Source organism: Euphorbia lathyris, chromosome 9, assembly GCF_963576675.1.
Source record: "Euphorbia lathyris chromosome 9, ddEupLath1.1, whole genome shotgun sequence".
Classification (NCBI taxonomy): domain Eukaryota; kingdom Viridiplantae; phylum Streptophyta; class Magnoliopsida; order Malpighiales; family Euphorbiaceae; genus Euphorbia; species Euphorbia lathyris.
Window position 1 is genome coordinate 56,151,831 of NC_088918.1, and position 17,102 is coordinate 56,168,932.

At 36.9% G+C, this 17,102-nt stretch overlaps 2 protein-coding genes across 2 annotated transcripts; one reads left to right on the plus strand and one right to left on the minus strand.

Annotated features, from left to right (window-relative positions):
* Window positions 1-4,240: 4,240 nt before the first annotated feature.
* LOC136205961 (U-box domain-containing protein 35) lies at window positions 4,241-9,808 on the plus strand. Its single transcript, XM_065996837.1, has 4 exons — window positions 4,241-4,858; window positions 9,112-9,230; window positions 9,308-9,423; window positions 9,513-9,808. The coding sequence occupies exons 1-4, from the start codon at window positions 4,447-4,449 to the stop codon at window positions 9,514-9,516; spliced, it is 651 nt and encodes a 216-aa protein (XP_065852909.1). The 5' UTR covers window positions 4,241-4,446; the 3' UTR covers window positions 9,517-9,808.
* A 711-nt stretch (window positions 9,809-10,519) lies between these two features.
* LOC136205960 (serine/threonine-protein kinase D6PKL2) lies at window positions 10,520-16,671 on the minus strand. Its single transcript, XM_065996836.1, has 3 exons — window positions 16,484-16,671; window positions 14,515-15,587; window positions 10,520-11,591 (listed from the first exon to the last, which is right to left on the minus strand). Exons 2-3 carry the CDS (start codon window positions 15,474-15,476, stop codon window positions 10,715-10,717), a joined length of 1,839 nt encoding a protein of 612 aa, XP_065852908.1. The 5' UTR covers window positions 15,477-15,587; window positions 16,484-16,671; the 3' UTR covers window positions 10,520-10,714.
* Between the last annotated feature and the right edge of the window lie 431 nt (window positions 16,672-17,102).

Below are 17,102 nucleotides of genomic sequence, written 5' to 3' on the forward strand. Positions count from 1 at the left end.
GGTTATTGTTCAGAAGCCTGACATTCTGGTTTTGATTGAACCTCGTGGAAGTTGTGGAAACAGAGGGGTTTAGCGGTGGGATTTGGGTCTTCTGGTTAGATCACAACATTACCTTGGAGGTGTGTTCTTACGACCCCCAATTCCTCCATACTAAAGTTCTCTTAATTGATGGTCCTCAGGCTAGGAGGAGCTTCTATGTGTCTTTTGTTTATGTTAGGCCGCAGTTACATTTTAAATGGCAGTTTATGGAACAGATGCTCTCTATGAAGGCCCAACTCACTCACCTATGGCTCATAATTGGTGATTTCAATTGCATTAAGTCTCTAGAAGAGAAGCAAAGGGGTAATCTCAGTATTTTGAACCGTTGCTCGAGCTTTGCTACATGGATTGCTAACATGAGCCTGTTCGATCTTGGATTCCAAGGCCCCATAACCTGGTACAAAGGGATTACTGCGAGAACTCGGGTAGCTTGTTGCCTTGATAGAGCCTTATGCAGCACTAATTGGAGAGTGGCCTTTTCGGAAGCCTCCGTTAAGCATCTCCCTTGTAATAAATCAGACCATGCACATATCTGCCTATCTCTCTTTGCAATTGTTCCGGTCAGAACCGCTCGCTCATTTCGCTTTCAAGCAGTTTGGCTCAATCATCCTAGTTTCAACACATTCCTGACTGATAGCTGGCAGTCGTCCGATTGTTTTCGTGATAGCCTTTCTCTTCTTGAGCCTCAGTTACGGGATTAGAATTCCTCAGTGTTTGGGAATATTCATTACAGAAAATAGAGGGCTCTCCGTCGGTTGGTTGGTACGCAGCTCGCCTTGGCTACGCGGGTGATGAATGGGCTGATCCGTCTTGAAAAAAAGCTCCAAATTGAACTTGATGACATTTTTAGCCAAGAGGAGATTTTTTGGTTGCAGAAGTCTCGTGTTAGTTGGTTGAAATAGGGAGATCGCAATACCCAATTTTTTCACTTTTCTATAGTTATTCACAGGAGGAGGAATAGAATTGAGGGAATCCGTGATGCTGGAGGTGTCTGGTGCTGGGATACGGCTTAGATTTGGGGCCTTGTTAGAGAGTTATTCGATCATTTATACTGTGAAACTAATATGAATAGACCCAAGTTACAAACAGCTCATATATTTCCGCGGCTTGCTGATAGCGCAATTCAAGGGCTGGTCTGATAGTTTACTCCGACTGAAGTGAAAGCCGTCCTTTTTTAGATGGGTTCGCTTAGGGCCCCGGGGCCGGATGGCTTTCAAACTTTGTTCTTTCACCGTCAGTGGGCGGTTATTGGACCTAACTTGTGTAAATATGTGATCAATATCCTCCACTCGGGATTTATAGATCCTGGTGTTAATTCCACTTTCATCACAGTTATTCCTAAGGTTAAATCCCCAGAATTCTTACACCAGTTCAGACTGATTAGCCTCTGTAACACCATCTATAAGCTGGTTACTAAGTGTATTGTGAATCAGCTGAAGCCTTTCCTTAGGAGCATGATTGGCCCTATGCAGAGTAGTTTCATTCCGGGGCGGTCCATCTCAGATAATATAATTCTTGTTCAGGAGGTAGTCCACTCTCTTCAGAAGAAAAAAGGAAGGAAATGGAGCATGGTCATCAAACTGGACCTTGAGAAAGCTTATGATAGGATCAGTTGGCAGTTCCTCCGGGATACCTTGCAATTGTTTGGGCTTGATTCTCACTGGGTTAATCTGATCATGAGCTGTGTTAAGGCTTCTTCAATGCAGGTCCTATGGAATGGAGAACAACTTCCTGGTTTCAAGCCTTCTAGAGGTCTTAGGAAAGGGGACTCCTTCTCGCCCTACCTCTTTGTCATGTGTATGAAAAGATTGAGCCATATCATTGAAGATGCGGTTCAGCAGCGAGACTGGAAGCTTGTTCAGATTTCTAAAGGGGGGCCGAAGTTGTCCCATGTCTTCTTTGATGATATTATTCTATTGGCTGAAGCTAGTATTGCCCAGGCAGTTGCTATTCATCAAATCATTGATTCCTTTTGTGATTGCTCGGGTCAGAAGATTAATTTTGGTAAGTCAAAGACTTTCTTCTCTCCTAATGTCTCTGAAACGGTTCGGACTTGGGATGTGTGATGTCTTGAATGTGAATCGCACTGAGGATTTAGGTATCTATCTTGGGGTTCCCCTGTTTCACAAAACACCTACACATGCAACTTTTCATTATCTTGTGGATAGAGTCTTGAATAGGTTGGAAGGTTGGAAGGCTAAGTGCCTCTCGTTTGCTGGCAGAATTACTCTTGTCAAGTGAGTCACCTCGGCCATTCCCATATTTGTTATGCAACATGTTCTGCTGCCTATGCGAGTGTGCTCAAAACTGGATGTGTTAAACCGTTATTTTCTGTGTGGCTCTACGGCAGAGAATAGAAAGATACATCTCGTAAATTAGAAGACCGTGTGCCAACCCAAAATGGCGGGGGGTCTGGGCATTCGGTGCTCTAGAAACTCCAATGTAGCGCTGATTGCTAAGCTTGGTTGGAAAATACTCACGGATAAACAGGCTATGTGGGTCAAGGTAGTATTGAGTAAATATAGGAGTTCCAACTAGGGGATCCGCCTCTTTGAGACTCGTTCGTCGAGCTCCCGGGTTTGGCGTAGCATCGTGGCGGGAGTCAAGCTTGTTCTGCAGTTAGGCTTGGGTCGGATTGTGTTCAATGGTTTAAATACGTCTTTCTGGTGTGACACTTGGTGCGATGATACCCCTCTAATAACTAAAGCCACTAACCCAATCCCATCGGCTTGGACATCTCACTGCGTTCAGGATTTTTGGACCGAGGGGATGGGCTGGAACTGGATTGCGCTTGCAGATTATCTCCCAGAAGCAGTGCTACTGCAAATGTCGTCGTTGGTATTGGATGTGGAAAGCAACAGGATCGATGAGTGGTTCTGGATTCACTCGACGACGGGCATATATAGTGTTGCTTCCGGAGCTAAGTGTCTGGCGGCTCAGCTTCAGAACCAGGAATCGTCGGGTCTGGAAAAGGTGGTTTGGAAACTGCAGGTGCCGGAACGGGTACGTGCTTTTGTCTGGCTAATTATGAAAAAGGCGGTGCTGTGCAACAGCGAAAGAGTCTGTAGGCATATCTCGATGGACTCGAGGTGTGCAGCATGCAACTCGGAGGAATCTTTACTTCATATGCTTCGTGATTGCCCTCGAGTCCGTAGCTGCTGGCAGCAAATTCTTCCTCTCCGTTTCGAAGCAGCTTTCTTTTCTGCGGGCTGGTTAGTTTGGCTGCGCAGAAATCTTCAATATCAGGAGCAGCTCGATACAGTCCCGTGGTCGATTATTTTCTCCATCAGCCTTTGGTGGCATTGGAAATGGAGGAACCTGTGGATCTTTGAGGGACGTTTGGTCATGTCTTCAAGATGCGATTTTATCAGATTGAGAGCTTGTGAAGCCTACAAAGCCTTCCAGGCTATCGAAAGAATCCAGGGTCCAGTAAAAGGGCCGTAGTGGGTTCAATGGCGACCTCCGGAAGCAGAGTGGGTCAAAGTTAACACTGACGGGTCAAGTAGAGGCAATCCGGGTAGCGCAGCGGCTGGAGGGTTGATTAGGGACTGCAATGGCAGTTGGCTTGGGGGCTTTTGCGTTTGCTTTTCTTGCTGAGTTGTGGGGACTGTTCTTTGGCTTATCTTTTGCGTGGAAAAAAGGATTTCGTAAGGTTGTTGTTGAATTGGATTCAACCTTTGTGCTCCTCTTCATGAATTCCACGACACGGATTCACCACCCTCACGCGTGGCTCTTTTACAAGTGTCAGGACCTTCGGGACAGATCATGGGATATTCGGTTCGTACATACTTTAAGGGAATGAAATCAAGCAGTCGACTGGATGGAGAATTTCGCAAGTACTCTTTCTCTGGGTCATCACGAGCGTGGTGTGCCTCATGCATGCCTCCAGAACATCCTCTTTGCGGACTGCTGCAGGCATTCGACATTGAGGATAGTGTTAACTTTTTGTTAAATTATGCTAAGTTTTAACTCTATACGCTAATAAAATAAAAAAGCTCTACTACTATACTACTTAGAAATTACGAGTTGATTACTCCAAAATGAAACTTCCAAAATAGAAGACAAGAAGGACAAAAGTCAAAATAAACAAAAATAAAATTAAACTAATTTCTTTTATATTTATATTTTACATTTCAAGGCATATGAACTTTGACTTGGAACAAACACAAAATACAGATTGAAATGTTGACATTTCAAAGGTCCCACAATTGATTCAAATAATGTAAATATTACGCGATCAACGCAATCCATCCTATCATCTATTCTTACAAAGATGAGCCCATACCCACTGAATCATTACCCGGGTGTTTTTAAGGCCGAGTTTATTCGTAGCAACATGAGATTATCGTTCATTTAAAATTTTGGTTTGTTTCTCTGCTCATCTTCGTCTTCTCCACCGAGAAAACGATGTCGATTACGATTTCGAATTCGATAGTACCAAACACAGTAGCAGAAGAGGAGGAAAGTACAAGCAATGGCATATTCTCGATTGCTTCCGATCGAGATGAAAATAGGAATTGGAGAAGTAGCAGTAGCAGTGTGAGTGAGATTATTGAGGAAGATAATTCCGGCGAGGAGGATGGAGGAGGAGTGCAGGCTATGGATACAATCGAAGAAGATCTGTTCGAAGGAAGTGTTTTTTCGTTCGATGTCGGATCAGGAGGGGGAGGAGGAGGAGATTGCGTTTATGTTGCAGTAGGAAAGAGCGAGTCGAGTATGGATGCACTTTCATGGACATTGAAGAACCTCATGAATGGTGAATCGACCATGGTTTATCTCATTCATGTCTATCCTGAAATACATTACATACCTTCTCCATGTGAGTCTTTCTTTCTCTTTCTGTTTGCTGGATTTGTTTTGATTTTTACTTTTTTTCTTCAAAACCATATTAGTATATGAATTAGTTTATTAAGGAACGTAAATCAGGGCCAAACAATTGAGATTAGATTAGAGATGTTTAATGATAGTAATTAGGTCCAAAGTTTTGACTAGTTCAAATTAATTGATTGATTGATTGATTTAGCAGAGTAATTAATGAGATAAGTAGTTTGTTAATTAAAAATGGGAAAATTACAAAACTAGATCAAATGGGAGACCCATTTACATATTTAACCCATTTACTCAACCTATTACATATCTAGACTCATTTTGTGTGACTTTCCAAAAGTACCCCCAATATTTACGCGCGGCTCGCCCCATCCCGTCTGACTTCGCATATTCCATACTATGCGAAGTCTGCGAAGTAAATATTTGGGTTTGCTTGATGAATTTAGTTCGCATATGCGAAGCCTGGATGTGTTTTGAAGCTAATTCGCGAAGTGGTATATAACAAAAAAGGGCAAACAACAACGGATTCTAATATTCAAATCATAACATTATCAAAATTTACAACAAGATTGTCACAATAACGACATTCAAATCATAACATTATCAAAATTTACAACAAGATTGCCACAATGAACTCTACTAACTAATCATTTCAAAGTGAAACTAACTAATCCGGTACCAAGATTACGCATCCGCTTCAAAATTGGCACCATGGGATGGACGTGTCCCATGGTGCACCCCGAGATTAACACAACCTCTCCTAACGAATCATTTCAGGAGTCAATGTGTCAATCTTGGGGAAGTTCATCCCTATACAGGAAGGAAAATCATCTTCCCTGCAGCCCAGTACGCCGCCTTCCAGAAAGGGATGTTACGTATTCAACCATCTACAGAAAAAATTAACCGTGTTAGTTATGAAAAAGGACGATTTTGGATTCGCGAAATGAAAATTAGCGAAGCATGCGAATGTAAATGTGCATGGGAAGAGGTGATTTTACTTCGCATAACGATTTTTTCGCGAAGTCTGCGAGGTCTGAAATGTGACTATCTACGTCGCATATCGATGCTTTCGCGAAGTCTGCGAGGTCTGAAACGTAAGGATCTATTCGCAGACTTCGCGAACTAATAGATTCGCGAGGTAGATCCATACGTTTCAGACTCTTTCTCTTCGCAGAACGTCGCGAATTCATCGATTCGCGAAGTAGATCATCAAGTTTCAGGCTCGTTCTCTTCGCAGATCTCCGCGAATTCATCGACTACGCGAAGTGAATTCATGGAAAACGCAGGAAAAACAGAAGATACTTACATTTTTCGCTCCTAACAATATGATAAACTGGGAAGAACGACGGAAATAACGTAGAATAACCATTTCTAGAATGGTAACAAGAAGAAAGAAACCAATTAACGAACAGGAAGATGAAGAACCATGGCTTCGTTTTCTAGGGTTAGGAAGTTGCAGAATCAAGAGATGAAAAGAGAACTTCATTGTGATTTGGAAACATGGTGCAGATTTCATGCAATTTAAAGGCAAATAGGAAGATCAAAAGTCTTCAAATCATTAATGGAGGAGCCAAACCGTTTTCGCGCACCAAGGAGAACAGGGGAGAGAAACCGATAGAGTGAGGGGAAGTGGGAAGAGTAGGGGTATTACGGGAAAGTCACATAAAAATAGTCTAGATATGTAATGGGTTGAGTAAATGGGTTAAATATGTAAATGGACCTCCCATTTGACCTAGATTTGTAATTTTCCCATTAAAAATTTCTCATTTGGATGTGTAGTTGAGTCTCGTACGGCGAAAAGGCTTGACAAAGTGGTAGTAGTGATGGCCCAATTATTGTTGAAGTCTTAGTTAGAAGCACAGCATGTTGATGTTGTTTTCATCTTGATAAGTTGAGAGTTGACCCTTAACGTTACGTTTTTCATTTTAAAATTGGTTAAATGATTGTTTGAAAATAATCACTTAACTTCAATTTGTCTCAATAAAATCATTCAACTTTGTGTTTTATCTTAATTACGTCACTCCGGTGATTTCAGTAATTAAAAGGGATTGAAATAATGACATGAGTGACACTCATGCATGAGTAAACTTAGATATCTAGCCGAAACGACACATGACATCCATTTATGAGCCACCTGGCAGCCACATGTCAGTTATTTTTATGAAAAAAAAATTTAGTTTTCTTTCATAAAAATAACTGACATGTGGTTGTCACGTGTCGTTCGATTAGACATTTGAGTTAACTCATGTTCATGTGTCAGCTATGACATCATTCTGATGTATTTTAACCATTGAAATCACCGTAGTGATCTAATTGCGATAAAACTCAAACTTTAGTTAATTTTATTGAGACAAATTAAAATTAAATACCTATTTTGAGACAACTATATAAATTCAGTTGGTCAACTGTGTATTTAACCATTTTAACCATTTTAAAATTAGGTAATTCGGTGTGGGAGAGATATATAAGCTAACAATAATTTGTTTCTTTTATTAGGATATAATCAAGCGATAACATTAAATGCTTATATTTTCTTATCATCTTTACATAATTATTTTACTTTAATTAAATTTAATCAAAGTTTAAATGTGATGCCCAATTTAAGCAAAAGGTGAAATTAAAAGGTGTAATTCTTAATAATTATTTCCTCTGTCAATAAATTAATTTTTTAATGTCTCGTGAAATAAACACAATTATTTTTTAACTATAATTCTTTTTTTTCAAAAAAAAAACTATAATTTTTTTTGAAGAAATCTTTTAACTATACTTTTTTTTGAAGAAATTTAACTATATTTAATAGTTTAATTTTCTAGTTTAATTGTATCTACAATTGTTTAGAATTACTTAATTTAGAAATCTTCTTTTTTTTGGTAAGAAAGGAAAGGAATTTAGAAATCTTCTAATATACTTTGGATATGTATTTTATAATTCAATTTAAATTTAAATTTATTAGATTTTTAAAATTTATTGGTATGTATTTAAAATTTATTAATATTGAGAAAATAGAATAATTTTTAATGATATTTATCTAAATAGAAAAACTAATACTAAATCATGTTTTAATTATTTAACTTATAATAATATTATTTATTTTCAAATATGTAATAATAAAAATAAGTAAAATGGTAGTGTAGTGGTGAGCATTAGAGTTTACAGACCAAATGTCCAAGGTTTGAATTCTAGTTATTATGACCGGGGATGGGGATAATTTTTATCCCCCGTGACGGGAACAGATCAGTTCCCATCTAACTCACGGGGATGGGGACGGTTTTCCGTCCCGTTTGCATCCCTAATTATTAGTGAACATAATCATATAATTAAGCCATGGTGATTAAGAAGAAAGATAATTTATTATCAAACAAAATTAACCTTTCATCAAACTTATAAACTCTTATCCATACTATATTCTCAAACATTGGCTTATAACTAATCCTTAATTTATTTATTTTTTTAGAAAAACCCTTAATTTATTAACACTCCCAACTTTCCTCCCAAACAAAATGTTAGGATATAAGTATTAAGACTAAATTAGTCTTTAAACAATGTAATTAATATTTCCTTTGTCTTGATAGAAAATCTTAAACAAGATATAAAAAAAAAGAATGGACGAACTTTATTTTATTTGCAAACATAATTTCTCTTTTAGTTGGGATTCTGTAAATATTTCTTAACTTTCTATCTATTACAAATCGAGTTATTAGGTAATTAAAAAGTCATAACATTATATCAAATTTTATCAACGAAAAAGAAAGAAAGAAAGATAACACTAGGCAAGAAAAGAAAAAAGTGATCTAAAGTGGTCTTAGAAATAGAATCAATCTAGAAAGAAAGTGAATTAAAAAAACAAAAACAATAATCTTAATTATCTGAAATTATAAAAAAAATAATTAGAATTAACAAATATTTTTTATCTTAGGATACAAGAGAATGTACAACGAACTGTACTCTTGTTTGTAAAATGTTAACTTATAAACTTTTGAAACTCTTTATGGGATAAATTTGTTTATTTCTCAAAAAGATCGTAACAAAATAGCTTATTGAACATTAATTTTTTTTTTTTTTTTATCTATTTGAGCTTATAATATATCATTGAAAAGATATTTTGGATTAGTAATATGTTTCACATTTCTTGTTATTCAAATCCATTATAGCGTTAAGTCTGTCGGATTTATGAATAAATTAATGTTGAAAGGGGTAACATATTAGTTAGAAAATAGGAAGCTAAATGCATATGATGTTATGTAGTGGGTAGGCTTCCAAAAAATCAAGTGGGGCCTCAACAGACAGAGATTTACATGGCACAAGAAAGAGGGAAGCGAAGAGAACTACTTCAAAAGTTCATGAATGTGTGTTCAGCGGCCAAGGTATTATTATTATTATTACTATAAACCATATATTATTATGTTTGATAGTTAAAGTGAAGTAAATGAGAATGAAACAGATAAAGGTAGACACAATTCTTGTTGAGAGTGATATGGTGGAAAAAGCTATATTGGATCTGATTCCCATTCTCAATGTTAGGAAGCTTGTGCTTGGAACCTCCAAGTCCACCCTTAGGTCAAATATCTCTCTCACTCCCTATTTTGAAAGTATTATTTCTCAAATTATTGAATAACTGATATAGAATTCTGACATTTATTAAATAGGTGAGATAGTTGAGAATGCATCAGAGTTTTGTGAAGTTAAAATTGTATGTGAAGGAAAGGAGGTAACTGAGCAGATAAATGCACCATTAACACCTTCACCCAGTCCCAGAGGTGATGTTATTGCTAATAATACCAAATCTTTAGAGTCAATACAACTCCATCAACCCACTACAAGCACTAATGACTCCTTTTCCTGTATCTGTTTCAAATCTCCTCGTGTTATGTAAATATATTAAATAAATACATTTTTTATTACCACGGTTCAATTAAATAAATAAGAAAAACATAATTTATAACTTTTTTTTTGTTATAATATAGTTATATTGTCATTCAATAAAAATCAATCATTAATATAATTAGTGGTGTTAGTCAGTTTATAATACTTTTTACTTGTAATAGTTTATTTACACAATTAAAATCAATTGGCACAACGTGTGGAAGTGGATCGGCGTGTGCAAGAGGTTCCACCAGTCTTCATGCGAGAGTCATTTTCTCCCAATCCAGCAACAGCCTCACACGGCATGTGACCTGACTGGCACACCGTGTGAGGAACATTTTCTGCTTGGCCTCTCTTTGCTCCAACTTGGTTTTCCTTCGCTCCATCACACGGGCCATATCGGGAATGCCCTCATCAAGAGTTGTTGAACAAATTTTAATCCATAGATTTTTCATTCCATTATAACAAAATTGTAATGTGGAAGAAAAGATAGTAACGGGCCTTCAAAATAATGGATATTCCCATTACATCTTACCAAATGGCCCCAAAGGTTCAGAAACCAAATTGCACCGAATACATTCACCAAAAAATCAGGTATATTCATTCTCAGTTCTCACCCTCCTCATGCTTTCCAGGGAATTCAAAAAACAATGCACATTCCTGCAGAAAAAGAAACAAATAATACAAGTTTTTGTCTGCATATTTCATCTTCCCGTTGACACTGGAGCATTATCAGTATGCTCCAGCAAAGCCAGGCCAGTACCATAAGCTGGGAATATAATGCCTAAGCTGAAGCCAAAATCCGGAGAAATTTTTATCAACTATGAATTTGCAAAGTTAAAAGAAAGCATACATTTTCTTATCATCTGTCAATATATCCAAAATCAAAGAACAAAAAAGAAAAACTGGATCCTCATCACCATCCCTGAGAGGTTCAGACAATTCTTCCCCCATAAATAAAAATAATTTGCAAATGCCAAACAATCTAAAAGAAGTCAAACTCTAGATAATTATCAGAACCTTTTTTATCTGCAGCAGCAGCTGGAATCCGAGCAGGTTTTTCACTTGTTGAGGCTGGGACAGCCATCCTTTCAATCTCAACTGGCTTCGGAATCTCCGGTGGTGTTGCACATCGTATCAATGCCCAATTAACACCTTCAAAAAACGGGTGTTGCTTTACTTCTGTGGCACCTCGCTTATATGCCAATCTATGCTGCGGCTCTTTTACAAGTAAACCTCTTATAAGATCCCTTGCTGCAAAACTTACAACTGGTGATTCCGGAAATCTGAGAGGCTGCCCAACAACATTGAACAATGTCGCCCGATTCCCAGATCCTTTAAAAGGTGTTTTACCAAATAAGAGCTCGTATAGAAAGATCCCGAATGTCCACCAATCCACAGCACTTCCATGACCTTCACCCTTAATGATCTCAGGTGCTAAATACTCGTGGGTCCCAACAAATGACATAGACCTAGCTTCAGTTGGTTCTGCCATCAGCTCTGGTAATGGACGAACTTGGTTCCCGATATCATTTTTCGGTTTTCTATCCTTCTTAGACTTGCTAGAAAAAATGCGAGGTGAAAAGCATGTTGTAGGAGCAACACAGGATGGCTGGATGCAGGAAGGCTCAATACAAGCAGGCTGAACACAATAAGCTGAGTTCTTTCTCAATGGCTCTGACTCAAGAGATGAGGTTTTGACAAGAGTTGGGCTCACAGCACACCGCAGGGAAAGGTCAAAATCCGACAGCATTATATGCCCATCGTCCCTCACAAGGACATTTTCTGGCTTAAGATCGCGATAAATAATTCCCAGCATATGGAGATACTCCAGGGCTAGCAAAACCTCTGCTACATAAAACCTGCATAAAGAAAAAAAATATTTATTAAAATCAGTATCACTACTATCTAAGCAGTGATAGAAGTATTAATAAATAGTGGGTGAATGCAGCAGAACAATACTCAGAAGAGGATCAGAAATAGCATCAACAAAATTTGCTCTACCTGATTAACTCGAATTAATCAGGGAATACTGGAGAAAAACAAGTTACAACATGACTGATACTGAACCTTTGTGCTACAAATTACCTTTCGGATAACTGCTCGCTGCAGCTTCCTCACGCGGGAGATGTATTTACAACACTTTAAAAACAAATACAAGTTTTTATAAGACTTCTGCTAATAAGTTTGATAGTGAATGCGACTGACTCGAAACTCAGTCTAAATAGACGGTCCCTTCTAGCTATTTTATCATTATAGATTTGCTTTCACAGCAATCACGTAAGTAGAGAAAGGGTTACCAAGATATGCAATTTGAAAAAACTAATGAATAGCAAAAACACAAAAATCAACCCTAAGTAAGAGTCAATAAAAGCCGTTGGCATAAATAGAATAGTTAACTGGTTTATATATGTCACATATGTGCAAAAGAAGAAGGATTAAAATAGTTCTTTACCATCCTTAGCTGTCATTCTATCTATTTAGGGAATTGCTGAAATTCCTATTCTTATTTAAGGTAGATTGTATTTCCTTTTCTTATTTAAGGTATGTTATATTTCCTATTCTTATTTAAGGTAGGTTAGAATGAATGGGGTGATTTAAGGTAAGTTCGAATTATTAGGGCCATGAATTTAGGAGGCTAGCTATACTTTCCTTTTCCTTTTTTCCTATTTAAGAGAATGAGCTTGTACTAATTCATTATGCAATTGATTAATGAAATCTTAATTTCTTTCTTCTAAATTCTCTCTCTATTCTCTCTTTTCTCTGTTTACCTCGATCTCTCTCTAACCTTCTCTCTTCGTTCTCTATTCTTCTCTTCTCCTAAGATCTTTTCTGCCCTAATCTTACTGTCAGAAATCCTAATCCTGACAATATATGCTACATCCTACAGGACTTACAAATTTACAACATATGTTTATTCAAGATTTTGATCAGCAATGGTAGCTTGGTACGACAACTCAACAAATTTTATCTACTAAATTCAACTCAAATTGTTCACTTCAAGGCTAATTTTCTTGACCATCCCTATCAGAAAATAGTTCCCAAACATTTTCCAGCACCAGGGTAATAACATGCCACAATCACACAGAAGAATATGAGGAACTCTTCTCATCTCCAAAAATCTCATAAAAAGGAAAAGCACCATAGAGCGAGAAGAGATGTACCACAACATCATCACATAGGTCTGATTCACTGAACTGAATTTGAACTTAAAGAACATACAAGTAATTATTTCTTGCAAGTTCAATGGATAATCTCCCAGACCTAGAATAGTTCCTGATTGAATATTTTTAAGCATATTTTACGGACATAACAACTAATTATATCTTTATAAATAATAGAGAGTGGCATATTTCCTATTCCTTATGACACGGCATTTTATGTTTCACGAAAACATCAATTTCCATACCAGCATGACTCTTGCAGTGACAAAAGATGGAAAACACAGTTTGAGATATGTTAGAAGGAATACAACACAATACAATCCATATAAAATACAGCTAATAGACTAGGACAAAAACTTAGGAAGCACCGGAATGGGTAATCTTACAGATACGGGTGCGGCAAACGGCATGTTTAAAAATTGTGAGACACGGGTACAGCAGGGACACCCCAAATTTCTATATATATATATACATCACAAATAACACTCATAAGTCATTATAAACCACGAATAACATCCATAATAAGCCATTAATTCATCAAAAAAGAGTCATTTAACACTTCAAACTATTTAAACTACCAAAAACGGAGCGGTCGATATATTCTTTTCTTTAGATTTTGATTTCTTTTTTATAAGGGTTCTAATTTTATTTTTTTAAATATCAACCCCTTTTTTTGTAAAATTGTTATAATAACCCCCTATATTCTCTACTTAATCAACTCAAAAGCCATGTCCCGAAGTGTCCCTATATTAAAAAAAGAGGGAACACTTCTTTTGGAGTGTCGGAGTGCCCGACACTCGTACATTAACCTCCTAGAAGTTCGGTTCTTCCTACGGAGGCTCCGGAGTGTCCGACCCTCGTACCTTAACCTCATAGAAGTCTCAGTGCTTCCTAAAAACTATTGAGTTCAAATAAGCCTACATTAGAGATGAATACACAGCATGTACAACACAAGTTTTAAAGGGAGAAACAATATTATTATAATACATATGTAAGTTGGTAGACATGACCAAAATCCTCAATGAAGAATGAAGACATTAAATGAATAAAAATGTGGCAATATAGATATCCTTCACGGCTTTACCGATTTAAGATCAAATAAAATTGTCTAAGCTAACTCTACTTGGTTTTTCCTGACTGATGCGCATTAAAAATATAAACCATTTTATGCAAATATATCTTTCATCATTCAGACAGTGCTATTTCCTTGTTGGCCTATCAGTAGTCCACCATTGTCACAATAGAAAGTGAAAAGGCAGCTTTCTTCTATCTCATGAAACCCTTCTACCATACTGCAACGGGACTTTAAAACCTATTAATCTCTTATCAGCCATCGAACTCCTATAATAGTTTCCAAAGCTATCAGCATGAATTTATAATTTATGTAAGAGAACATTTAACATGTTTTCACTAATGCAAATAAAATTAGCGGATCCTCTAATAAGGAAGATAATCAGGGAGACTTCCCTACACATTTTGGAGGTTCACCTTCAAATGTTATGCAATCTACATTCACCTAGTGTTAAGCATATTATGAAGGTATGAATATGACAACGAGTAGCAATTCACAGCCATTAAAACATAAAGAATACTATTGGAATTTCAAGTTTGTATTTCATACTTCACTGCCTGCTCAGGGAAATGCTTCCCTGGCTGCCTCTGTCTAAGAGTGTGCAAATCTCCTCCAGGGCAGAACTCCATCACCAAACATGAAAATTTATCTGTCTCAAAGTGGGTATAGAGAGTTGGAAGGAAGGGATGATCCAAAGATTGCAATATTTCTCTTTCTGTCTGAGCCCGAAGTAGCTTCTTACGACTAGCAAGAGAGCCTTTATCCATAACTTTCATTGCAAAATAGCATTTTGTTCCACTCAACTCTGACAGATACACACTTCCAATATCCCCGCAACCCAACCTCTTGAGCAGTCTAAAATGGCTTAAACCTAAAGACCCATCTTTTGTTCTAACAGCTTGGATGGCTTCCCATCTCAAGTCATTTGCTTTATGTGGTTTGCTGATACTGCTACTGAAGCTGCTACATGTGCTCTCATCACTTATGTCACTGCTTGTGCTTCCTCTACACATGCTACTCTTTCCACTCTCCACATAATCTAGTCGATCACTATTTTTAGCACTGCCACTAGTCTTGGCAAGAGTACTAGTCCCATCACTAACTTTGGCAGATACAGAACTGCTTTTAACACTGCCATAAACTGAAGTTTTCTTTTCTTGGTCAAGAGAAACATCCTCTGAGCCCCTTGTCTCATTGATAGAAGAATCTACATCAGCAGATAATTGTTCAAGCGTAGATAAGGAAGAACCTAATTCCAACTTATTACGCAAAGAATCAGTAGTCCCTTTTTTATCAGAATTTGGTAGCGTTTTATTTTGAGAAGCTTCTCGCACAACCTGCTGTGATGTTTTTTCTACTGTCCTTGGCACTTGCTCATGATTAATCAGCTCAGACTTGACCGTCTTCGGAACCTGTGAAGTCACAGGCCTAAGGTTGTTTGTTTCCACTCTTTCAACATTAACTAATTTTTGCTGCTGCTTTGTGAAAGCTTTGTTAATTTTCGAGGCCATTATATGACAAAGTTTGAAGATTACATCAGCTCAAACCAAACCATTGCTGAGAGGACCCACCATTCAAGGACCTTATATGCAGTGGGATTCCAGTACTAGTTCTTATGAAACCTGCCAAAAGCAACAGCTAATTCTGTTAAATAATTGGTGGCAACATACACAAACAATATATAAATTGATATGAACTGAAATGACAAAATGCAACTTCTTAACATTCAAAAATAGAAAAATCTCATGTGCATAAGTGAAATCTTGAAGCCAGTTTATAATATACAACCAGCAACTAAGTCGGAGCAGAACTTACTGTAATCTCTCTTCCCCAAACAATATATTGAGGTCAAATCAGAAAACACAACCTACTTTTTATAAATTCCGCAATTAAAACACATCCCCAGCATAAAAAGAGCATATCCATAAGGATTTCAAATTAGCTAAAAATAGCCAAAAACACAAACTTATAAGTGAAGCAGTAAAACAACATAAAATTCTACTATAAATCAGACCATGTCCCAGACAAAAAGACACTCAATCAAAAAGCTGCATGCACAATTCATCAAAGATAGTAAAGAAAAATGGGAATATGGTCTGTTGGCATAGGTAACTGATTAAATAATTGATCTTTGTCAGGAAAAAGAGGGGAAAAAAATTAAAACAAAACCAGGACCAAACTTTTTGACATGTAAAAAGGAACAAATTCAAAACAAGCAAAAGGATTCAAGGACCACCCAGAAAAAACAACGAACCAATTAACCAAAAATGCAATTAGTAAACAGAGCTTCACTAATCTCAGAAAAGTAATCAACACCACCCATGTACAGATACAAGGATCAAAAGTTAATTGAGAGGGGTAGGAACAAGATCTCGATCACACAATCAGTGATTATAACCAAACCCCACCATAGATCCAAGAAAAACAGTAGAAAATCAGATGCAAAAATCAGGAAAAAATTGCAAAGCTATAAGAGAACGAGATATAATAGATCAAAAAAAAAAAAAAAGTGGGTTACCTAGAGGGAGGGATCAGGAAGTTAAGCCGGGGCCATGGATATGCAGAAGAGTGATAAAATCATGAAGAAACAGAGGAAAGAGGAAAGAGGAAAGCGGATTGAGAGGAAAAAGTAAAAAACTGAGCTGGTCCTGTGCTTGCTTGTGGACTATTAGGCGGAGAAGGAGAGAGAGAAGAGAGTCAAAGCAATGCTTATAAAGTTAAAGTTTTTTTCTTTATAAATTTTCCTGAAAATTGGACCATTTTTCTTATTGGTTAGCTTCACTTCCCTAACCCAACTGCTTTCAGGGCTTTCCCTTTCATTCACCTGCCTTTTTTTTCTCATCATTTTTTTTAAAATTTATTAAATTTTATTCCTTTTCTTAATTACAAGTTGAGAATATTTTTTAGATCACTCTTAGAAACCAACTATTTGCTCAATTTTAAAAATTTAGATAAGATGATTCTACAAATACTAGAGAGAGAAAAAAACACTTCCATAAAAAAAACACTTAAATTTATTAACAATTTTAATATTTTTATTAGTTAAGAATTAATGACATTAGAAAAAAGATTTGCTTATTTATTTATTCTACTATTTATTTATTATATAATAAGTCAATTATTTTGATTAATCTCTA

What these genes read in the sequence shown, in the direction of transcription:
- LOC136205961 (XM_065996837.1), top strand. Translation starts at nt 4,447, where the DNA reads ATGTCGATTACGATTTCGAATTCGATAGTACCAAACACAGTAGCAGAA. An exon ending in ACATTACATACCTTCTCCAT is followed by an intron (nt 4,859 to 9,111) that starts GTGAGTCTTTCT and finishes GATGTTATGTAG; the next exon opens with TGGGTAGGCTTCCAAAAAAT. An exon ending in ATGTGTGTTCAGCGGCCAAG is followed by an intron (nt 9,231 to 9,307) that starts GTATTATTATTA and finishes AGAATGAAACAG; the next exon opens with ATAAAGGTAGACACAATTCT.
- LOC136205960 (XM_065996836.1), bottom strand. Translation starts at nt 15,476, where the DNA reads ATGGCCTCGAAAATTAACAAAGCTTTCACAAAGCAGCAGCAAAAATTA. An exon ending in TTCCCTGAGCAGGCAGTGAA is followed by an intron (nt 11,592 to 14,514) that starts GTATGAAATACA and finishes TTCTTTATGCAG; the next exon opens with GTTTTATGTAGCAGAGGTTT.